Genomic DNA, 25,543 nt, shown 5'->3' with positions numbered 1-25,543 from the left:
TTTAGGTACATGTCGCTCTGACTCTCCAGACTTTCGTCTCTCCTTCTAGCTCAGAAGTCATAGCCCCCAGCTTCTCCTAGTAACACGTCATTGTCAGTTTGCGCGCACCACTAGGTTAGAGGTCCCGGCTCCTTAGGTAGCCCCCTCCATGTTTCCGCCCCATTTATGACATATTCTGTTACGTTTACATCACATGTCTATGTATACGCCTCCTGTTACACCCACTTTCATCCTTATCTTTCGCGACTGTTGCTAACTCCACCCACTGTTACGCCTACTGTATGTATTGTAATGCAATTGTTTTAACTATATATATACTTGTGCACTGTTATTAAAAAAGTTATCCCTTTAGCGCGCTCATTCCAGCTCCTGCCCGACAGCTGTCGGGGCCCCCCTGTTGGCTAGCCATCCCAGATCTTGCCCGTGCAGGTTGTCCTGTTCCTGTCCTTTATGCTGTATTAAACCTGCAAACTCCTACTACCTCGAATCTTGACTCTTATTTATTGAGCTATCTGTTATTGTTATATCTAGTCAAAAATAGAGGTATTATTTATTTATTTACCACAATGTCCACACTGGTATACATCACTGCATTCTCTTCCGAATGTTCGGAAGTTATTTATGTGACGTCATCCCCCCTGCCAGTGATTCTGCCCTTTCACCCTGGCCTGACCTGACCCTTTCCCCTCTTCCCCGTGGGCCTTTGTAATCTTAATCTTATAATAAATCCTTATTTCCAACGTATGCGAGTCCATCCTCTTTCCACAACAGTCGTTTTGTTCAGCAGCCTGAATTAACTGTATGCCCTGCTACAATCGGTGACTAAAGTTAGCATTCTAGTTGTTTATTAGACCTCTATCAGTAGGACGCTGTCTTATTCCTTCGTTTCCTTGGTGTTTACGTCGTCACGTCGTGCTCTGCTCTGGCCATCACGGCTTCTCTATGGTCCGGAGACTTTGCTATGCGAAAAGAACCAGCGAGACGCCATCTGCTGCTGTCGCGGTGACGCCCCTCATGCCCTGCAGGGGTCGCTGTCTCGTCTCACTGTGCAGTGTCCTACCCGGTGCTGCCTGCCCTACCTTTGCGGACAGTGCCACGTCCCACAGCGGAGCCCCGGAGCAGCGCCGTCCTCAGCCCAGCCCGGGGAGGGAGCCATGGGAGCCGGGCAGAGCGTGGACATCCCCGGTGGGGGCACCGAGGGATACCATGTCCTGCGGGTACGTGACCATTCGCAGTTTGTCAAAAATCTTCCCGAGAGTCTTTGGGCCTGAGTCTAGACTGATGACGGTTGGGAGGAGTGGTGCATAAGCTGACAGCCGGGCCAGTGTGTCCGGGAGAGAACGTTAACGAGTGCCATGATCCCCTAGGTTTCTGGTGGACAGTGGAGTCCCATCGGGTATTAAGGGGTCAATTCCGGTTGCTCGGCCTTGGGCCTCCGACTATAGCGATGCCAGCGGGTGGGGCCACTTTGGTGGCTGCATTGCATAGTGCAGCAACATTTCCTCGTTCCTCACAGGCCCAGTGGCCAATGAAATCCCCCTTTCTACCTAATTCGGAATGACCCATATCCTGCATCCAACGGCCACATCAGCAGTGCTATCACTATCATGGTGCAGCCTAGCACATGACAGCTCTCCAATGTGCTGGCAGCGAGAGAACTACACAGTAGAGGCCCCGTGTTGTTCCCTCGTGATTATGGGATGAGAGGAGGAGAGACATGTTTCACTATCTGATGATGGCCCTTCGGTGTCAGGACAGTTAAGGCTACATATCCCGAGCAGATCGCTTTTTATGTTGCAGTAGTTGTAACAAGGGGCGACAGGTTTCTTAAGTTCGCAGTACCAGTATTTCTAGTTCGACGGGGTTATGATGTACTTTTGAGTTGTACGCTCTCTTCTTTAACCTTTTCAGCGAGCGGCTTTCTGCTCAGAATTCATTTGAAGGGTGCGGCGTTTTCCTGATTATCCATGCCTTTTTTTATAGTAGCACTGGCTATTTGTTGTGTTTGTGAAAAAGCAGGGTTACATTTGAAAAATTACCCCCACTCCGAATTCTTCGCCAGTCGTTGACATTCAGGTTGGTAATTCAGGTTGGTAAGCAGCTGCTTTCAAACTGCCTTTTAATGTGGGTTTGTTCAAATATGTCATTTTAGAGCCCATAGTTTATGTTGAGGATTTTCTGAAGCTCTTTGTGCCTCAAGGCAGCCAGCAATTTCTAAGACCTCAGGTTAGGTATTACCTTATGTATGTGAGGCAGAAGATCTCTTAAAGTAAACCCAGTATAGTATATCAAAGCTGTTTATACACCACACAAGTAGAATTTGATGACATTTCAGCGTTGGCCTAATGTGGTTGTGCCCAGGGTTTTAAGTGGGATGGAAAAACTGGGGTGTCTCTCAAAGGGGCGTGGTCAATGTAATTAATGGTGTGGCTTAAAAACACATAAGCTAAAAATCTGTGTTTAGCACAGTGTGCCTCCTGACTTGTATTTTGCTGTTCCTGTCATAGCGTCCAGATATATGATACAACAAGTAGCATCATACCTACAAGAAGTCAGGACTGTTGGCTTTGTCAATGGTTGCTAGTTGCATAAGATAAATAAGCAGCAACTGTGGCTTCTATATAATATTGAAAAAGCTTCCACTTAAAGCCCTGTTGGCGACACCATGACAACGGTGATGCTCCTGAGATTCAAAAAGAGAAGGGAAATCCAGAAAGAAAATGACTCTCTTTAGAGGATTTCCCTGTCCCTACAACGCTCACCACGTGCACATCAATGTGCCACTGTCTCTGCAGTTTGGAAAAAAAGTGACCGCCTGTGCCAGGGCACAAAACAGAGCCCGATAGAGACCCGTTTTGAGGCTCCCTTAAAAAAACTGCCGGTGCTCAGACCCGGGGAGACCCGGCCCACTTAAAGCCCTGGTTGTGCCCTAGTAAACACCCTGGCTTGCACCAGCTAAGCTCTTTGTATTTGTGACTGTGGTAAAGAGCCATATCTCGAATGTGATGTATATTGAAGTTCAAGGAGCCCGGTTTTTCATCCGTTTATGAAGTATCATTTCTCATGGAAATGAGTAAAGCTTCCCCTCTCAAGTCTAGCTGTACTTTGGATGGAGATTCTCAATGTTTAAATACCTTTACAAGATCATGTCAAAATAAGACACCCCTCCCGGCCACACCTTGGTATCTAACCCCTTACATTCTCATTCTGTGCACTCTCTAGACACTATTTAACTCACAGAAAACCACATCTGACATTAAAAGGTATCCATCACCACCTTCAGCCCTGGAGTTGGTAAGAAGTAGCTGCAATATTGCCACAGTTTAATGTTAAAATGACGTAAAATCCTAACTGTAATGGTAGCCAGAAACTAAGTCGCATTAGCCACAGTAGCGGAAACTACTATCGATTTTAAAAAAAAGTCAAAAAGGCCCTATATTGATACTTGAAGTACAGTACCCCTTTGTATTTCACATGTCCATCTTCAAACATATTTGTGGGCGAACCCAACTTAGAGATGCTAATCTCAAGAAAAAACATTTATAAATACTGTTTGGTCTTAAACCCATTTTAGAGGTCCATTTCGGAGATACGTGATTATTTCGGTTTCTGCTTTCATTTCTGATATCTACAGTTTTGCTATGCAATTAAACCATGTCCGTCGTCACTGGAAGACCTACCAAAAATTTGCTTCTCTGGAGGCAAAACTGACCATGTCCCAACTCCATAGCAGGGGTGGAAATATACGTATTGTTCAAAACTCTGGTGTTCAACTCCCTGGGCACAGTCCTGATCCTCCATGAGGCCTGAGAGAAGCACTTTGTCCTGCTTGAAGATGAGGCAGCCTTCTCAAATATATACCAAATGATACATACTCTGGCTTATGCATTGGTGTCCAGGGCTAGAATGTCTTCAATGTTATGCGATTTCCTCCATACTATCTGGCTCTACCCTGTTCTTCAACTATTCCATGGCCCTACGCTGCAGCAAGTGCTGGGTCATCCAGTGTACCTGAGCCCCAAAGTAGCACTTTTAAACATATTTTAGGTAGAGGGGTTTATAAGACCTGTAAAATCCCTAATTAGCCTGTGTCTTATGCTGGGAAAGCGAGGCATTGCCTAGAACTGGGGGAAACGCACATCTCCCAGCCTGACCTTTTGGAAAAGTGGCATGGACAGATGCCGAATACTTGAAATTCTAATCCTCGAAATTCCACTCTATACATCTCAGTGTTGTCCCAATAAGCATACGATGATATGGGGAAGTTGAGAGGAATATTGTGAAAATGAGGCATACCCTTAATATAATGTCTTATCCAGAGATTGTGAGTAATGAGTGATGCATGCATAACTGACTCACGTTAGGGTTTTCCACTTATTTTTTATGTGAAATTTATTAGGCACGATTATTCTTATGACATGTTATGTTTGCAATTGAGCGCTCTGAAACCATCAGTTTTACTGTATTGCTGATGTTTTGAAAATGGAAAATCAATAAATGTGTTTTAAAAAAGCACACATCTTAAATAGTGTGCATGTTGAGAGTTAATAATCTAGCAACATGTGTTAAGTGTAGCATAGTGTAAGCTAATAGCAGCATTTGTTGAGGATTTATCACCTGTGGAAAACCTTCTTTGAAGTGTTTTTCACGAGTGGTGGTTAAGGTAGCCTTAGGGTCGAACCATTCACATATGCATAGTTTACAAGTGATTCTTTGAATTTGAAACCCTGCAGCATGATGACTGGAGTCCACTCTTGGCACTTGTTCCATATTTGGTCGCAGTGTGCAGAACATGTTTGTAGGCAACACAGAACAATGCCACGGTAGTCTATTTTGTAACTGTGTAAGTGCAAGATGAGATGAAAAGATGTGGATCCTTGGTGCTTTGTGGAGGTCATCCAGTTGTTTAATAATTTTTTTTGCAGAAACTTTGTAATATGAGAAGAAGTATTTTCTTGTGCTACTGAGTCTTGTCGCATCCTGTTGCAAACTTGCATCTTATATGTACTGAATTTCGTTGTTTTTGATTGGGTATACATGTCAGGCTGAACCCAAACCCTATATTTTGTTTAGCAGACTAGAAGGAGACTTACAGTTTTGACTCGTCTTTCTAAGCGTGGCATACAAGGGTCTTAAGCAGATTTCTGCTGTTTTTATTGTATGTATTAAGGATGTTTGGGAATTGCACACATTTGATTTTAATGTTATCCACATTTGTTTTGCATGTTTCTACAAATTGTGTGACACCCTAGACACCCAGCTGGTGGCATTCAAAACCCTTCTGGAGTTTCTTGTTAACAATCAATATCATCAAGCAGAGTGTGCATCAAAGTAAATGTTCTTTATAATGCTGGTTTATCATGTAAAGGTTACTCTTAGGCTTTTTGCCAATGTACTCGTCAGGTTTAGTCTCTTCTAGTTTTATCAGTGTACTTGTCAGGTTTTCAGAATACAAACCTTTTTTTATCTGCTTCTTTTCTGCTCAAATGGAGTTACTGTTCTTCGGTGTACCTTTGCAAATCCCAACGAGTCTGACATTTAGCACACACAAGACTCAGTGTTTTACATAGACTTATCCTTTGCCAAAGGGCCAACCCACTCCTGTACACTCTTTCTCTCCAAAGACCTCTTTATTCAAAGTCTATAAAGATACTATTCCTAGTATCTACTGTTAGAATTTTTGACCTTTTATAAAATATTCACGTCTGTGGCAAATCAAACAACCATGCCCCAGTTTGTCAATTTTATCGCAGTGGTTTAGAATCTTTATGTAATGGTCTTCCACTAGACTCACCCCTGCTTTCTTTAAAGAAAGCATATTTGTTACACTGGTGAATAAAGCTAAACTAAACTCTCTGACTCTAGCCTGTTTCTGTGGCATCATCAGCCTCACTATTTTGGCAGAAATCATATAAACAAGTGTGATCAATCAGTCACAGTCTTTCTTGGGTCTTAGTCTATCTTTCTTCCCACTTCAGTTGCGTTTTGGATCTTTGTTGAACTCTCAGGCTGTGCATTCATCTCTCTACAATGGGCTGATGAGAAAACAAATGACTTAGCTGTATACTTGGTACAAAACACTGACTCCATGTTAAATACTGGTCTTAAGTTGCAAGTCCACGTCGGGCCAGTGTTGTGAGAAGACTGCTGGCTGTTAATGTTCTACAGGACCATCTTCGATATTCTGTGTTTGAATGCACAACTGCCCCATCAAGCAAAACCCAGTCTGCCTCTCTGACATAATGCAACTCTGGGTCCAATCTGAGCAACTTGCTTTAGTAGTTAATGGGCTACTGACAGAGGCAATTTGCTAGTTTTCTGATTGTACTGGTTTTGCTTAGAAAATGGATGACAATGCATCTCAGCACACACAGTCATCCTGTTAAGACCCGCAAGTCATAATTCTTTTATGACTAGTTCACACTGAGTGCTTCCTTCCCCTATTGTGCCAACTGTGCAGTGTGCATATTCTGCCTCAGAAGCCATTCAGGCATCTTAAGTTAGGCTCAACAAACCCATTGGTGCAGATCATTCACCTTTTGCCCATTCAGACTGCTTCCTCCCTATGTGCTAGGACAGGGTGCACCAGGTAAACGTTCACCCGAGCATTCTCTGATGTCAACAGATCTTTTTATCTGCAAAATGCTAATTTCATGTATAAAGTTCTGCAGCAAATACCGCTTACAGTTCATTTGAGAACACTTTTTGGCTGCCTAAAGCTTAGTTGATCCAAAACAAGTTTACGACATCATGGACGTGTGTATGGCAATGGGTCATGTGCTCTTTCTCTTGTAGCAGGTGTTCGCTTCGTGAAGCATGGGCGTTTTTTGATCCTGAAAAAATGAGCTGTCACTGTCAGAGGGTCTCTCTTGAGTGCTTGTAAGTCTCCACAGCAGGAACGTTAGTAGTGAATAATCTCACTAACAAAAAAGACGTTATAAAAAGGCAAAACCTTCTCACTCCCCTCTAGAGTGAGTCTGTTGCTGTAGTGGGATTGTCCTACATAAAGAGGACGATACATTATGGAGATGAAGGGAACTGGAATTGAAGATAGGGGCAACAGTAAGAAAGAGGAGGTAAGTAAACAAGCATTGGGAAATCCAGTAGTTCTTGCCTCTGCGAAAGCTATTGGCTTTGCTACTCAATGTTTTCTAGACATATGGTAGAGAAGCAAAGCTGCTGTGCAGCATGGGTAAAAGTTAGAACACAGCGCTATCATGGGCTTTTGTAGTACGGACAATGGACGGGAGGGTTGTCTGCAAAGGGATAGTAAGCGCTGGCCGTGTCATAGCACTTTTTTTCCATTATGGCCATTAAATGGGTGGGGGGGACCTGAACCTTACGCTATCATCAGTGGCAGTCAAGACAAACATATTGACGGAGACAGGGTAATGGTGTTGGGGAGGTAGGAAGCAACATGGATAACAGGAGGGTGGGGGTAGGATGTAAGAAGCAAAATGGAGAAGGGGATTGTGTAGGATAGGGGTGGAAGGAAAGAAGAAACAACAACAAGGTTGGGAGTTGGTGGGGAAGAAGCAACAAGGGTAGGGTAGGACAGGAAGAAGCAACAAGGAATTGAGAGTGGAAGGAGCAACACGGGAAAGCAGGTTTGGGAGGGGAGGAAGCAACACTGGCAAGGTGACACGGCAGAAGAAGAAAATAGTCCCTCAATCACCAATTTGAGCAGCAGAAGGACAGTAATCAAAATGAAGCAATTGGTACTTGGCCCATGCTCCAGACGAAGGAAGATGAATTGATGCTGGCACACACTATTCAATTATGAGGCAGTAAATCAGAGTGACAATGAATCCAACGAATGGTAAGCAATGGCCGGGTTCCAAGCCTCTTGTACACAATATCTTTCACAGGCGACAGAGCATGGCACTGTCTTAAATGAGACCTAAAACGGAGTCCAAGAAAAATCGGACACCTTAGAAAAGAAAGAAAGGTATGAAAACGAAGTTTGGATTTCAATGAGGAATAAGTTGAAAGGGGGAATAATTTAAAAAAAAAAAGAGCAAGGTTAAAGAAACGAAGGAATTGATATGATGTAACGGAAATGCTTGAATAAGGCAGGGGTAGTGAACCGTTAAAGTAGTTAAATTGGCTGCACTTTAATCTTATTTCAGATCCTGAGGTCCCTATTCAAAAATATTTAGGTGGATGTAGTTTGTGCATGCGCAAAAAAAGTTCTGAGGATGGAAATTCGTGGATCCCAGTTCCCAGATTTAGGATCAGTTGCTGTGTCCACTTGCAGGCCAGACTGTGGTGTGAATTGCAGACGCAGGGTCGATATGGTTGAGAATTGTCTGCAACATTCTTTTAGAATCAGGGATCTTCCAGAAACTGTGGCACAATAAAATATGGTGATTCTCCCGCATAAGCTACATTTGTGGGTATTCAACTGTTTGGAGGCCGCTTCCCACTTTGAAAAACTCATAGCATCTCAGCTATAAGAAACTGTAGCAAGTGTAGTTACAGGAGAAGGTGTTCTTGTGAGAGAAACATGCTTTTCCTATGGAAATCCTTTCCCACGTTTGAGCCCTGCCTTCTAGGGAATATTTTGTCATGCAGACATTCCACTGGTCTGTGTATGACTTGAAATTGTCGAATTGCATAGACCTTTGTGTGCTACTATTGATTTTTGTACCTTGAGTAGAGTGTGTATATCTATGCAAGTAATACCAAGACACTAAAAATAATACTTTTATGCATTATCTTTTAATTTGACCACTTTATCCAGTTGCCTTTCTCCTTGGCTATGCCTAGTTTATGGCCACTTAGAAATCGGCTCTTCGCAAGTATTGAGAGCCTTGTTAAGTCAAATTGGAGAAGAAAAGAGTAAAATGCTGACACCTAAATTATTTTTTTAAATTATATCTACCCCTCTAGAATTTAATTTAGCTTGGTGACGTTGACCTGGACATGGGTTTTATTTCACACATATTAAATGTTTTAGGCACTCAAAATGAGCAGTAATCCTTTTAAATTACTTTAAAGGAAGGTTCAGTTGTTGACTTAAAGTGGCTTTTTATTCCTGCATTCGTTAAATGGATAGTTGTAAAGCTAATCGTGGTATGACGATTGCATCCTGTCTTTACCACAGATCAGAACCACAATGTTAAAATCAGGCACCACAGTACGTGTATAGCTGAAAAATGTCTCAAGTCGTCTTCTTAACCAACCCACATTTTAGATATCATGGCAGTTAGAAACTATATTGGGTATACAGTTTCAAATGTCATGCTGCAACACAACACACTGCAGCCCCAGGTTTCTGGGAAGATGCTTATTTTTAATTGAATGGGGCATTCTTCGCTCTTTTAACCTCTATATTTGTCTTGGTTAGTGTCTTAACTTTTGGCATCATAAATTAAACAATCATCCTGGGGGTTCCCATCCAATGCGAACCCAAGCTGGCACTGTTAGGCATGACCAATGAGGTAGACCTGCCTCGCCCACTGCTTACATTTCTGGTTTTTGCACTGGTTGTGGCAAAAAGGGACATCGCAAAATACTGGGGGGCCCTGGAACCTCCTGGAATGGAGGAGTGGAGGAGGGGGCTAGATCTCTACATGGCAGCCGAGAGAGTTACTTATAAGGCTAGGGGTTGCCCCAAAAAATTCCGGAAAGTTTGGTCCAAGTGGCGCCACTATCACGGGCTGGATGGCGGACTGTAAGGGATATGGATGGTAAGCGTAGGGCACCACACAGTGAACAGTTGAGTTGCTAATACGGTTGGGAGGAGCCGAGATGAACCCGAAGGGAGCCACGGGACACTGGAAAATTGAGGCTTCGAACGGTGGCAGGCTCTCTTGGCACTGGGGGGGATGGGGGGGAGGGACTGGAAGTGTACCTGCTGCTATTTAAGCGACTGCTTTCTTTCTGTAAATTTCTTTCACGTACTGTTTGGTTGGTTTATTGGGGGGTGGGAAGGGGTAAACAAGAAAATGCAGATACTCGAGTGGCCAGTTGGAGACTCACATGGGTTTATCCGCTTGTATTTCCAGCACCCTAGCGAAATTTGCCGCCCGACCTCCGGGATGTGGGCTAAATGGCCGTGTGTTGCGTTATCGACTATGTGGGGTACTATTACTGGTGATAAGACTGGAATGTAGATTGATCACGGTTGGCCTTCTGTGTGTCTGCAATAAAAATACATTAAAAAATAAATAAATAAATTAAACAATCAGATAGCTATTGGCATTGGCCGTGTTATTGTCCTCATAAGTGGATCGCAATTACGAAAAGTCCTGAATAAGCAGACTGCAAATGCACTAGGATCCTACCTCTGCTTTATGTGACTTTAACTAACGTTACTCACTTAATAGTGCTTGTTTCTTTTATCACTCCCTGTTTGAACATAAGTTTATGGCAGACACATCATTGTGGTCTCATTTGGCCTTGCAGTGCCTGGTTCCAAAAGGGCCAGTAGTCCAGACAGCTTGCAATGCTTGGCTAGGTTTGGTAACCGGAGAGGAAGGAAAAGTGTTATTCCAACATTCAATCCTATTACTAGGTGAAAAATAAGGGAAGTGATAAATTAGTACCAGCCATACGTTTCCCAAGCATTTTGTTCTAGAAACAAAGGGCAGAGAGCGAATGCGACCAGGACAACAAAACATACCGCCTGCATTCGATGTTAGTGGTTGGTAGGTAGATTGGAAGCGAGCACAACCATCTGAGAAAAAACGTCCAAAGCATGCTTATCTCCATCTAATGATAGTGCTACGTATTTTGACGTCGCTGGGTGCGACAGCTTGTTTTGGACTCATTTCTGTTGGCATTAGTCCTTGTTCTTACACAGTGGTTCCCTTGCATATTGTTCTCGGTATAACTCCCGCTGCCACAAGTTGAAGGCAAGGTTATTCCTCCAATCTCTTTTCGCAGGTCTCTGTGGTTCGCAACCGTCTGTATTGCTTTAAGTCCTTAATTACGAAGTTTCAATTAAGTCTTATTATATGTGGGGTATTTTAAGCTTTTTTTCAACGTATCCAAGTATTAAAATATTATTAAGTCTTCTGAAAAATGTTGGGTTATGTTTAACTTTAATTTTCAAGAAACCTTTTGTCAGAGAGTCATTCCGATTACACTGCTTCTCAAACTTAAACGTGCGCTTGCGTGGAGTGCGCGAAAACAAAGAAAAAAGTAGCACCTAAAATGGGAGCAGTGAATGAACACAAGTACTTGGTCCATGATCTGGGGGAGGGTTAAACACAAGAAGAGGCAGGACTCATGCATGCCAGGAACAAAAGATATAGGAGCGACGATGGAGCAAGCAAATTGTAAATCTATGGGCGGGTGGAATCCCACAGATTGAACACAACACAACGCTTCGAGACAGCGCATGCTTCATAACCGAGACCTAAAAGAACTTTTGTAAAGCCAGTAGTTCTAGTTGGCATTGTAATTTACAGGTCATACCATCAGTAGACCCCAGGTGGCAGGCCCACCAAGCTTGCTTGGTCTGACAGCAGCAGAAAGGTGCTACTGCACCATGGGGACTGTTTAAGCAGCATCACAGCAGTAGGGCAGAGGAGTAGTCGTGTGGCCATCTTCGTGTCCGACTTAAATTCTAGCGCTGATGAAAAGAATTAACAACACCCTGATGCAGTAACAAAATTGATTACTTGGTGTACAGTATGAAAGAAATGAGTTAAGCCAAGTACGTGTACCCGTGTGCACTGCACACTATTCACAAAGGACACCTTCCTTCTTTTAAACACTCTTTTATGAAAATATAAGTATTAGTTTACAATATACTTCACTTACAAAAACACAAAAATCAACATAATCTGTACATTTGAATGACTTCAAATTTGTACAAAAACAAAATGCATTTTTATAGTGATTCAAAGCATTTCATTATAACACATATATTGCTTGAAGTTTTCTAATGTTTAAGTTGTCGACCACTTGAATGTGATGGATCCCTATGCATTTCGGGACATGCCAGTCCCTTTGTCAGGGGCCAATCTAAAACAATGAAAAAATTAATGCTTTTCAGTGTGTGGATAACTCTCCGAAAGTCCAATGCCTGTCTGTAACATCACAGTTCTTATAAATGGTAATAGCCTCAACTTATGAGACTGTTCTCTCTATTCGATAGTTATTACACAAAATGAAAACCCGTCACCTCACCCAAGTCATGAAACGATCACCCCAACTTGTACAATTCTCATGTTTCACATGTTTCCCGCACATGCCTGTGTCTTTAAATGTTGGATTCATAGCACCAAAAAACAAAAAATCCCTAGAACAATACCTTGTATCTTGATATTTCGGGGACACAAAACCTGGAAACCTGGTGAAAAATCATACAAAAACCTATATAATCACACTGTGACATGTTGGCGAAATCAAAACAATCCTCCCTATTATTGTCAATGCGGACCATGCTCACCAGTAGTTATGTCAAAAAGCTCCACACTGCCGCTCTTCTCCGTGATCTAATGGTGTAATCTCTCACAGTCAAGATTACGCCGACCTGTAAAACAACCGTGCAGGCTTGTGTAAGATGATGTTCCTACGGACACGTAAGCTATACACTACTCAAAAACATGCCTCCAATTCTGCCTCTTAACCGGAAAAAATCACTGTGTCCAGACAACTGCTCCTTCCTGCTGAGACGCCGCAATAATTGCTCAAACAGGAGTGCACTCCCAACCTCATAACTTTCTCTCAGTATGAAAGAAAGACATAAAATATTGAATGTATGATGACTGACCATACTTTACAGATGTAAAATAGTCCCCCATGCTTTCCAAAGAAGGTCGAACAATGTAGCTAAATAGCCAATAGCAAGATAGTGGGAATAAAATACTCCTCTAGGCGGAGGCAAAATGTGTTTGGCAATGTCTTATGCCAATGTATGAAAGGTCCTAAGCCAAATAAGTAAATGTGAGGAATAGGCTAACCCAAAGCCCGCTATATGTGTATAACCTATTTTAAAACCAAAAGGTGTTTTCATATACCAAACCTAGAACGAATGTAAGAACTATTGTAAAAGCAGGAAAGTCCTTGGCTTGCAATTTCTGTCCATTTTTTGCAACGGCTTTCGTCACATAATGAAGATTACCACCATTGTGCGTCTGCTGACCACCTGAACACTTATCCTTTGCAGATAGGGCTTTTATCATGTAACTGGATTATGGAAATCTCCTTATTGGGTCAAAAAATATCTGAGCCGCAAACTCCTACTGGTACAGAATACAGTTCTAGCTTGTGATGTAAAGAAAGGAGCCCTGTTTTTGGGATCCGAAAGTCTCTCAATGAAATTAAATGAATGAAATGGGCTCTTGTAAAGCACATGGGTACCCGGGATCATCCCAGCGCTGAGCCCAACTGGTTGCCTCTTTAATTACCAAATTAAGTTTAACCTGACCTGATTAATCTTACGTTCCTTTAGCTCTTGGCCTCAGCTTACTTTTTTTGCCAAAGTACTTACTACCCTACCATCCAAGTAGCACTTTTTGCTACTCCGATCAAAGATTTCTGTTTTTAAATTAGCATCTCTTTTCAAATTAGCATCCAAACAGAATACATATAGCAGTGTAATTTTGAATTCTGCTAGAGATTAGCTATACACCTACCTATGTGACCATCAGACTCCAAGTAATAATCTTGTTTTTACAAAACCGTTACAAAACTGTTTCCTCAACACTATGTAATACTACAGTACAATTGCTTCTAAGTTGGTTCATAAGGTGAACACACGGGCACATGTAATGAATAATTGCCAATTTTCACTCTGGCTATTGCATGCTTGTTTTCTTATAAAGTTCCGCAAATCCCGCACCGGAGGCACCCGCTTCTCGGTGCGGGCCCCTCAGATCTGGAATACTCTCCCTCTCTCTATTCGTTCTATCCCTATCTTTTCACACTTTCGCAAAGCTCTGAAAACTTTTCTCTTTCTCCAGGCTTTTCCCGGCTAATTCCCCTCGCCTTTGGCAGATATGGTTGTGTTCCCCAGCGCCAGGAAGCCGCTTGGCCGCAGTGCGCTTTATAAATTTCTTTTTCATTTCATTTCATTTCATTTCAATTGTATTACTTTATGTATTACATTGATGCAATTGATTCATTGGTAAGCTACAATGCAATTCCTTGTACCCACCAAATCTCAAAAGTTTGCTGTAATTGAAAAAAAGAATTATATCGGTAGAACCCTAAACTTAATGACTGCCACGGATGACATACTTGGTAATTATTAGTAAAGTTTCTGTGGAAACCCAGCGCTCCTAACAAATAATAAAATTGTCTGAAATATTGAATAATTGTGTGAAGCTCTTTAACATTTAGGAAGCCAGTCAATAAACCAGTTTTACTAAATAATATCAATTAACAAAATGATTCTAAAAAATATGATGTACTGATTGCAAACACACTTTTTCTCACCATATTTATTTCAATATCAAATATTTTTCTCTGGACTATTTAGTTTTCAATATTTTTTGTATTGCAGATCTTGATTTCGTATAAAGATTCCACATTACGGGCCCCTCTTAAAGGGGATTAGCTTGTGTTCAAATAATGAATGTAAATATGTAAACAAACAGCTGGGATTTAGGTGGGTGCAAGTTGCAGAGGAATGTCCTCAGATTGTTTTAAATTTTAAATATAATTAGAAGTAACAGTACAAACCCATTGGGTTATATAACACAGGATAATCAGCACCATCTCCTTTCTTTTCCCTATTCTTAAATAAAGATGCTCTTGCAAGGACCTGGAACCCAGTTACGGCTTAAAAAGCACATTTTGAAATGTTATGCATGTAATTTATTATCTTAACTTACAGGGAGAGAACTTCAGGTAGTAGCCCGATACTTTTCCTTATGTCAAATAGGCTGGAGAGCAACTGGTTCTGCCTATGATATAACAGTTTTGGTATGGTCAGGTTAGGGCTAGTTGTGCTTCAGCTAGCACATGTTTTCTAGTTACAGAGTCTACTCTGCCTGAAATGGAATAGTGTTCTAAAATTGATAGCCAAGGCATTAAAATGTTTAGGAATTGTAGTTGTAATTTTATTTATATAGCGCTTTCTACCTTCTGACGAAGTGTTGAAGTGCTTTTCGGCTAGTAGCACGGTACTTCGGAACCCAAATGGATTAGTGGTGGTTAGTATAGAGAATTGAGTTAATTTGAGCAGTGGGCATGCAAGTCTGTTAGTTGGATTAAAAAGATAATGGTGAGATAGAAAATGGAAGAGTCTAGAAAGTGTTTATTGGGATATCATATTAGTAGTGGGAGGTTTGGGGTGAGTGAAGGAGAGATGGAGGAGGCTGCTAAAATAATTATAGATGTGCATTTCACCTATAATAATTGGAAATAACCTAGATTAATTATTTTAAGCTTATGAAGAATCCCCCTTGGTTGCTTCACATGTAACGCGTGGGAGAGGCTTTGCATCAAGTGCGCACCTATGCAGAAAATTAGGCCACAAATAAGCAACCAACATTTATATCATGTACTCATGGTTTAAGTAATACAGCTCAGCACTTGTCAGTGAATGGCTATATGTAGTTGTCTATTGGCTGCTTAAAATCTTTATAAAACTGTTCTAGGCCACGCTCCTTAGGTTTCAAGCTAAACGTTCAATGAGTTAGTTTGTTTCTACCTCATATGAAATAAGATGCTCCTGTTACTGGAGGCTTACTTGAAACCTTAGCTTTTAGCATATAAGAAAAGGCTAATTGAGTTTGGAGCCTACCAGCATGGCGTTGCTCACACAAAATGCTGCAGTGAACTGCCGAATGATATTGATTCTAAAACAAATTATTTCCACTCAACTGCCCTGATTTACCTCATGCAAGCAGGACGGACAAAGTCCAAACGTTTCTATATTCTGTTACATGATTCATATTTAGATTAAAAACGGTAACTGCTTCAAATTTCTACTTTTCAGTCACCTCAGTCATTTTCTAACATCGCTATTGTTTGAAAAAGGCTTTAGAACCACCATACCATGACCCCAATACAAAAATGTAAACAATTTAGTTTATCAAAATGTTACTATTTGTTAATAACTAGTTGTAGACTACTACTGCAGATGGTGTAACATATTCAGAAAGTATATAGTAGGCGTACGTAATGGTTCGAATTTAGAATGTCATATTAACAGTCTAACAGTTATTTAGCTTATGTTTTGGTTTTCTCTCCCATTCCAAGAATTATATCCTTACCATATCTCCCATGGCTCTCTACCTTTGGTCTCTTTGTGAAGCTTTTACCAAATAGGGGTTTGATATGATCTGAAGAACGTATTCAGAGACGTCCCAAAGAATAAAGGCAGAATTACAATTTTTTCAAATTTATAAATTAATAACCTGTTCTTCATTAATGTTTTAATCGTGTAGGTTTCTTGGTATTAAACACCAGAATCTACCTAGATTCCAAACATCTTAAACTACCTTCCATGTGTCTTCCTCTAATGTTCTGTTAATCACAAAATTGCAACTGGCGTCCCTGTAATTGGTGAAAATGGCTGGTCACTGGTTAGGTGTCATGTTTGTTTCCAATAGACCTAAGAAGCTAGAGGATGGTTTTATAGGCTGATAGGATGGTACTTATTACACATTCAGCATGATCGTTTTTGAAGGTGAGGCTTTGTTATATGTGGTGACCTACCTGTTAACGAGTTTCTGAATGTAACTATGTTAACTCCATGTGTATTGCTTTACATTTGATATATTGGAAGCCTGGTTTCCCTTTTAACTAGAGCTGCCTATTGTCAGAATCAAAAAAATGTTTACAAGTTCTTTGTAACAATCTAACCTTTGAGACGATTGAGCGGTTTACTCAGCAAATCTCCACTAATCACTGGATTTGATTTCCGAACCTCTCAGTGTTGCCAACTAATCCTATGTACATTATCATGTTCTGTACTATATGCTGTTATGAATCTAACGTCTATAGTTTAACCTTTTTTATTCATCCCTGTACCAAATATCATACAGACACAGTAAAAGGAAGATGTCTTCATGAATTGGAGTGTAACTTTGTACATTTTAATTGAATGATTTGCTTTTGAATGAATGATGTGCATCAGAGTTGTAATTTTGCTAATTATACCGGTTTAAATATATTTCCAACTGAGGTATTTGGAGAAATGGAACTGCTTAGAAGAAAAAGTTACCTTTGGTAATGATATTTGTGGTAGATACTGTATCTTCCAACAGAATCAGCACCTTATGAGTATCCTCCAAGTTGCATCCAGAAACAGTTTCCTAGCAATATCTCTCCATCGCCGCATGTGTTGTTCGCGACCTCAATCATAGCTTTGTCTGCTCTGAACGTAATGCTTCGTACAGAGGGTGCCAACTGGTGTCAGTTATAGAATTATGGTTACCACACAGGAGATCTATCGGGATAGGCCCGACCAGAGCGTACTGAACCCTAATCATCAAAAAATTCACAATATGTACATCTCGTTGTCAATTGGGACAAGACAGGCCGATCTCATGTATCCAAGTTGTGTCTTGTATGCTCATTAGCATATATGTGTGATAGAGCAGCCAGGGAAGAGAACCTTTTAGGACACGAACCCTCACTCACCCTAGGGTGACCTGCTTCATCATTGAGTTTCTCCTCACACCCGGACTACAAGGTCCATGGTGTGGGCTACAATTCCCCAATGAGGAAGAGCTGAGGTATTTTTCAAAGAAGAGCTGTGAAATGGGGTTAGTGAAGGACAGAGTGCAAAGAAGAGCAAAAGTAGTAATAAATAAAAAACATCTCCAGGGGTCCGGGTAAACTTTATTCAGTAGGCCTCTGGGCTAGAGTTAAAAAGAGGACTACGAGTTAAACAAATATACCCCATCAATGATCATTGATAGGGGTATATTTGTTTAATCCGTAGTCCTCTTGTGGACCATCTAAATAACTTTATATGTATCCAACCGGATGCACAGCATTGTGTCATCTTCAATAGTTAACTACTTCAGTGATGTACGTTTTTATCTTGGTGCTGCCAAGGTAAAATGAGTTCTGATGGTCCCAAAACCACAAACCACCTTGCTCTACCTCTGGGAATTCATGTGGTGAATGCCATTCGGGCACCTGACCGATGCAGACAATCCCTTCTTTAAGTAGGGATATTAAGGTTGTCAAAATGTAAATACAATTTTGTTTGGACTAATGCAGAAGTGGACTGCAATCTTAGGGGCTTATTACGATGACAGACGGACGAGCGTCCGACTGACATAGTTTCTGCATTGGAACTGCCTGACAAGTAGTCCGCGGTTCCACTCCCAATATTATGATGTGACCGCCACCACAGTTGTCATAAACATACCCTTTTCCATTGTGACTGGTGCTGCAGCCCGGAAAGGGCCTCAGCACAAGCTGCAATGGTAAAGGGTATGTTTCTAAGCATCTATGCACTGTGTGCGAGGTACCATGTGTTGCCTGGCACACGATGCATAGATGTTTGGGGGTGGCCCACATGTGCCCCCAGACAACACAGCTGAGGCCTGGGGGGGGGGGGAGCCCTGCTAGGGTCCCCCAAAGTCCCTTTTCGACAGCCTTTCCATGCCGTAAAGGCTGTTGGGAAGGGACATCCTCGTCCCTACGACTGTGCCTCCGCATGCACCGCCTCCATTGTAGGGATTAGGCCTCCGATGGGATCCATGATCCTGTCGGAGGCAGCTGTCGGTCCCTCCGTTGACATGACTCTGACCGCCGGCATCGTAATCTGGCGGTTGGACTGATGCCTTGGATGTCGGACGGGCCGCCACCTATGGCCTGTCGGTGGCGTTCCGTCCGACATCCTAATATGGCCAGAAGTGTTAAAAAGCATACACTTTTTTCTATCTTCTGTTATGTTAATGTAGACCAGTCATCACAAAGTTGAGAACCAACTCTGTAATTATTTGGCTTGGCTGTTGGTGGAGAGAAAAGGCTTGATCTGAAGACAGTAAGACATTTTAGGTCCCATATTAATAATTCGCTAGAGAAATGCAAAATATGAATGCGAGCATGACCTTGGAATTTTTCAAAATGACACGTCAGTGGTCTTTATCGGTAAGCATCCAGAAACTACTCGATGATGGCCTTTGGTGCCCTTTTACTTGCCTACACAATGTTGCAAACTGTTGGTAGTTGCAGTATCCAAATAACTTTGAACATTAACCTGCATTTTCCCCGAAACATATCCTCCCCTTGGGCATTAGATTATCACTTGAACGTCCGTTTTACACCAGCATGCAGTACCTCTGGCAGCCTTGATTCCTTTTAGTTATCTGGTACTGCAACATGATGTGGGAGAGGCTACAAATGGAGTCCTACCAATATCGTACTGTGACGCATCTAGAGGTCTGAGTGAGTTTGACTAGGACATTTATAGCTGCACTTTACATTCAGGTATGGACTTGTTTCCGGTTCTTACATTTTCCACATAAAAGCAGAACGGACACCAGAGAGTTAAAAAAAAGAAATTTAAAAAAAGAAATTAAAAACAAAGGCAAACACCATTTCCTGGCACAAAATGCTTATTTTTGTGCATGTCAATTGTGTTGTTTCAGCTCTAGTAAGCAACTTGTACTATATCAGTTGAGTAGTGAGATTTTGACGCATATTTTTGCAAAATGGGTTAGAACTACTAATGTTGCTGATGAACAGAGTGGAATTTATTTGCGATGAAAGGAACATAAAAGTATAACATCACTAATATATATACATATTATGTATGTATATGTTTTTTCTCTCGAATTTGATACTGTGATAGTAACATAGTCTGTGCTGTTGAATTACATGTAAATGGGTCCCTTTGAAAGTAAATGAATGTGGATCATAGGCAAGTTGCCAATGCACTAAGGAAGTTGGGCGGTGGCGATAGTTGTACATTTCGCTGCAGGGCCACTCACACATTAAGGAGGTTTGGGGGGACTGCAGCTGAAGAATTCTTGTGTTTGCAGGCAGTTCAGTGTGTATTGGGTGTTTGCAGTGCTTAGGCAGACCTTCCAAAGAGCAGGTGTGCGAAAGGAGGCAGAGGTGCTGGAAATGAGTACAGTAATCTGCCCGATAAGTGAACAGCGGGGATCGACCACGTACAGGGCCAAGCCAAGATAAATAAATAGTACTCAGTATGTGTGCCATCAATCGTTTTTACCTCACTATGCCCACTTCATAGGGGCAGAAGACAATAGCCTATTTTGTAATACAGCCAGTAGTTGTTGCAGGTTTCCATACTTCACAGTGACCAGTATAGGAAATGAGTAGTGATAAAGCGCGTGCATACCCTAATCAACTACTTGATATAAGCAGGTAAACACTGGTGCAGTACCCCCAAAAGACGGGCCTGTTCTTTAAAAAAGTTAAATAACTCCAGTGCAAATGATGTTTATGTAAGGGGCTAAGAGCACACAGCAGGTCCATTTAGTAATAAAATATAATGCGTAAACTATGGTAGTTTATTGTAAGAATATACCAAACTTATGAAAGTATTACAATGATTTTCATTTCATTTGTCTTGATTCAATTTGACATGTTTCATTACTGTAATGATGGTACTTGTTCATTGCTGTGGAGAGCTATGTCTATTTGTTGTGTAGAAAAGCATCCAGTCCCAGATTAGTTAGTCACTAAGCATATTGTTATCGCTTAAAAAGGTGGTAATAAACAAGCTACTGCCAAGTGGCACAAAGTACAAAGCTAAAGAATGGGTTGAATGAGGAAAAGAAAGATGCCAGAGCTCAGTAAACGAGTGGTGCGCTCATAATTGAATAATATGTATTGATGGTGCCAAGTTTTGCTGTATTACACTTGGCAGAGCCCGTTGTGCTGCAAATGCAAGGTGCTCAAGTTATGGTCATAAGCCAGTGAATTTTTCGTTGTTGTTTTGAGCCTGGTGCAATAATGATTTAAATTATCCCCAGAAAAATTGTAGTGCTGTACTTGCTCACCTTCTTCCTTTCAAAGAAAACTCCTGCACTAGTGCCAATCTCAACGGAACCACTTTGATCTATCACTCTCAGCTGATTTGCCTTAGGGGGTCATCATTTCAAACTATTAGAACTACATATGTGGCATGACAACCTCCAAAGGTAACCAGCCAACCTTGAGGATAGAACGAGTTATCCTTGATGGCCATAGATTATTCATGGAGATAAAGATAGTCTCATAGGCATAGCACACTTTCAACAAGAGCGAAGCCTGTCCCTCAATCATTTTCCCTAAGTGACCCCCATCTTCGATTTTCATTCCCTTAGAAATCCCCACTCTTCAAGACCACTCCAATTTCTGTTGTGTGACAGCCAACCACTTGCAGGCTCTTTCGGATTGTTTCCTGAACCTGGCGAATATCCATTTGCTAACCCACACTGCCGAGCTTTTGGCTGCACACCGCTATAGGATTCACTTCATCAGATCAATTCCCCTTCTTTAAAGTTTCTTTCCTGGCACCTTAAAACTGATAACAATTAATTATGCTGTTACATGCCTGAAACATGCATTTATATGTCTGGCTAAACAAAGATAGAGCCAAATATAGCATGCTTGTAATGTTTGGTGTATTGTCAAAGAATACTTCCTCCTCTCTATCGTGAAGTTGTTGAATAATCTCCGTATCAGTCAGGTGCCATTGTTGGTTCAAAGAGTGAGACAGACGGGTCGTTTGAGTAACAGAAAGAATGTAGTACGCGTTTTGTTTACTTGTCTATTTAAATGGAAGAATCAAGCATATTTTTTCTCCGCAGGTCCAAGAGAACTCGCCAGGACATAGAGCTGGTTTGGAACCGTTCTTTGATTTTATTGTCTCTATTAACGCATCACGATTGGTAAGTTTGTAGACTTTGTTTACTGGGATATTTGTGCTTTGAATTCTATTAAAAATGTGCAGATTGTTTTGGAGTAAGTTTGAACGGAATCAATGTTTACTTTTGTCGTGCTCTCCCTTTTTGGAAACTCTGCTGCTAAAGTCCATTGTATCAGGATGAAAGCTGTTCTTAAATCTAGTGCTGGCTGGAGCTTTACATTGTAGAAATGACCCTGATGCTAGAGTGTTTCATGGAGCACCAGTCTCCCTTCCCTGTCTAGTTGTGTCTCCAGCAATCTCTCTCCAATTATTATTGCTTAGTGAAATTCTCTTCTCTTCTATTTTATTTTCTATCTTTTCGTTTGTTTCCCAGGTAGTATTAACGAGTTCAATTATTTCTTTTTGTACAGTTTGACCTCTCCTACGAAGTGAAACTAAAATATCCAAGAACACTTGTATTGGCCCCTTAAACATACTCTCTACATCTTTTCCCTAAGCAGGCTCACAGAAGCCTAGAGCCTGTGCTGTACCAGCCAGGCAGCAGATGATGCTTGCACTGCACTGCTTTGGGCTCCCGCATTATGCCCATTCGGACCCTCGTTCCTCCCTATGCAATGGACCCCTATATGAAACCCTCCTGATGCCTCATATGACATCTCATATGACCCCTCATGGTACCTCACTGTGCTTTCTACAAGGTGGCCCACGGTCCCACTCAGTGTGTCCCCTCATGTTCTGCAATAGGGCCCTTCAGAAACACTGGGATCCTCCGCAATTGCACAGCATTCGATACATCACACGACTCTACCTGCAGAAAAACACAGTTGCACAGAGAAAGATATTGAGGGAAAAATATGCATATCTGTGAAACTATCATAGTATGCATTTATTTATAAAATTTTATTTTTAGCTATGTGAGGGACTGATATAAACATGAGAACTTGCATCGAAGTTCACATAGTGAGATGTTGCCCTGAAAATCCGACACTGATCCAGTTCTAAAGGACCTAGGCTGAACACACATGGTCTTAGCAGTGGATTAAGTACTCAAGCACTTGTCCATGCATACTCATGCCCAGGAGTTGCCTTTTAATTTTGTTCACAATCATTTTCATTGTTTTCCCCTGTGTAATGTGAGCTTAAAGAAATGATGAAAAATGCAGTCTGTAAAATGTTACAAAATTAACATCCCTGTGAATCACCTTGAAGTAGGATATCAAGCCTTTACAGGATGGTGTCTTCTGTTTGCCCCTTAATTCTCAGAAAAATATCCTTTGATAAAGGGCTGTTGGCCTCTGTGTAATTTGCGATGATTATAGGCTTGTTCTTTTTAGTAACCCTTCATAACATCCAACTGTACTGGCTGTCAGTGAGTAGATTAGTGTTTTCCTGTCAGTAAACATAATACACGTCTTACAGTCTTAGCTTCTTTCAGAGACCGAGTCCAGTAATTTTTTTTTATTGTAAAATGTTTTCCTTGATCCTGGGCATTGTTTGGGTCAAACAGCAGGATATTAATGTAAAATTGTATTTCACTGCCACCCATCACTCTTCTAACCCTTTGATTCTGCTTACTGCCCAGGAATGTTTTTTCTGTTTAAAATGTCAGTTTTTTTTTTTTATGTGCCATTTTTTCTGAACTTTACTGTGTCCAAGAAATTTTCCGAAAGCTCCGTTTCTTTGTCATTTAGTTACTGACCTAGAGGAACTTATTTGTTTGTAACATATGTGGCTGTAGATACACATGTTTTGCATATTCCTGCCATGTAATGTTTGACTTGGATGTGGCAACTAGTTTTTGTTCGAATAACTCAGTCACAAGACAAGTTGTGATTCCTCCCATAGCCAACAGTAGATAGAGCCACATGCTCTACCTCAGACTGTTTGCTTCTGCCATTGGGTTCAGACATTTCGAGCACAAACTCCAAGACTGACAAATTCTCGCTGTCTTTTCGGGCCCAGCTCTTTTACACCTGTGGTTCTGAAGGTAAACACTGAACCATCTCCACACTACCGCATGCCTTGCAACTTGTAGCCGACAACTTTTGGCACTCTTGTGACCTTAACTGCAGCACCAACCACTAGTCAACAATCTTCATCAAAAGTCAGGTCATATCATCCGAGAATGCCAAAGAGAGGATAAGGAAAGTCAACCCTTACATTTACGCTCTAGGTGCAACACCAAATAACTATGGTCGAATAAGAATGTTGTCTCCAACCTCTGCCTCTACCCGACCAGGGCGACACCTCCTTCTACTTCTCAACGGATTATCGATGACTATCAAGTTGTTGCTGAAAGTGTTGAGCGACATTTTCAGGCAACTCTTCCTCCACCCCAAGGGGACATCCCTTAGAGTCCAAACTCAATGCTGAAAGTTCTACCAAAAACTGATTTCTGACCAATGTTGAAACCAACTTTAACACTAAGGTTAAACACTATTGAGGTCTTCATCCTCTTACTTCTGCCTGAGGTCCCCAATGCCAAACACAGGACCAGTGGCGGCTGATCCCTTTTTAAAGTAGTGGGAAAATCCGGCAGGCATTCCAGAATGCGCTTCTGCGCAACCCCCAAGCTCTCAATCATGCTCTGTTCTAAACAGTGTTTCTAACGGGCCACGTTTAAGAGCTCTGGAGTTGAGGCTGAAGGCAGGGTTCGTTTCTCGCACTGCCTGGCAGGGTGTAACAACAAATTAAACAGGATACAAAAAGAAAGAAAAATGAACTTCCCTACTCCAGTCCTCTCCAGTTGCAGATTTGCCGCAGGGGTCTCTGTACCACTCCCCCAACTAATCCAGACTCTTCTCTCATGCTGTTAACCAACATGAGAGAAGCACCAGCATTGGAAGGAGCAGACTGGCTCAGCGCTCCTACAGGCACTGGAGGCCTGTGCCTACTCTCCACTCAGCTGTCTAAGGCAACTTGGGTGGAGAGGTTTAAAGTGCGCATGTCAGGCTGGCCGGTGCAAGACACCCGAACAAAGTGTGCACTTTAAACTTTAGGTGTGCACCATTCCTCTTCCCCTGCTGCCAGTCAGCACTGCTGGCCCTGTCCCAACATTGAATCGGACTGGTCGTCTGAACTAAAAGAAAAAACTGTAATAAAATCATTGTATTACCTTTTTATTTTTCATGTTTGTTGCGCTGGCAGCAGGGAGGTCCATGCTCCTGCACCCTAGTGGACACACCGTTGTTGCACAGGAATCTTCTTCCACTCATATACCAACAAGATCTTACGAAGCTGCCTTCGAGCAAGCCTTCACATACACATACTTCAGAAGTGCAGGTTCACCTTTGGAAAGGATCTGGATTTCAAGGTGCCCAGACCGCTCCATAAGCAAAAATACAGGAGTAGAAGCCCCCCACCTCAAAATTCTACTCCATCCGTCGCTCCTCTATCACCACCACTCTCACAACCGCACCCACACCCTCTCCACCACGATTTCCTGAATCCCCGGACAGGCAGTTCGTACCTCTTCTGACCCATGTAGACCTTATGAGCCCCTAGAACCCTATAACAAAGCCTTAGCTCCTAGGGCGGGAGATGACCACCGAAAAAACTACATGGTTGACCCTCAGGGTGAACACAACACAGAGACCTACCCTGCCAAACCATCACCATCTTGCAACACTACCTCCTACTACCTGGTGATTGAGAGGGCTGCTCAGCACAACAATTATGAGTATTCACTTCACTCAAGATGATCAGCTCTTAGTGGAGATACTCTCAAAAACTGAAAACTGTGTTGTTCAAGCTCATGCTGAAGGGCATGTTAAAGACTGCCCCAAACCGCTTCAG

The 25,543-nt window shown here is 41.9% G+C and overlaps 1 protein-coding gene across 1 annotated transcript in view; it reads left to right on the top strand.

The window, feature by feature from the left end:
- The first annotated feature begins 842 nt into the window (after window positions 1-842).
- GORASP2 (golgi reassembly stacking protein 2) overlaps window positions 843-25,543 on the top strand; it is a 160,978-nt gene continuing 136,277 nt past the window's right edge. The window contains exons 1-2 of the mRNA XM_078681586.1: window positions 843-1,217; window positions 21,690-21,770. Of these exons, the coding sequence (XP_078537712.1) occupies window positions 1,155-1,217; window positions 21,690-21,770 (144 nt within the window). The 5' untranslated portion in view covers window positions 843-1,154. The remainder of the gene's footprint in view (window positions 1,218-21,689; window positions 21,771-25,543) is intronic.

The sequence above is a fragment of the Lissotriton helveticus genome, chromosome 3_1 (assembly GCF_964261635.1).
Source record: "Lissotriton helveticus chromosome 3_1, aLisHel1.1, whole genome shotgun sequence".
In the NCBI taxonomy this organism is placed as follows: Eukaryota; Metazoa; Chordata; class Amphibia; order Caudata; family Salamandridae; genus Lissotriton; species Lissotriton helveticus.
This window is presented reverse-complemented; position numbering and strand designations above follow the sequence as displayed.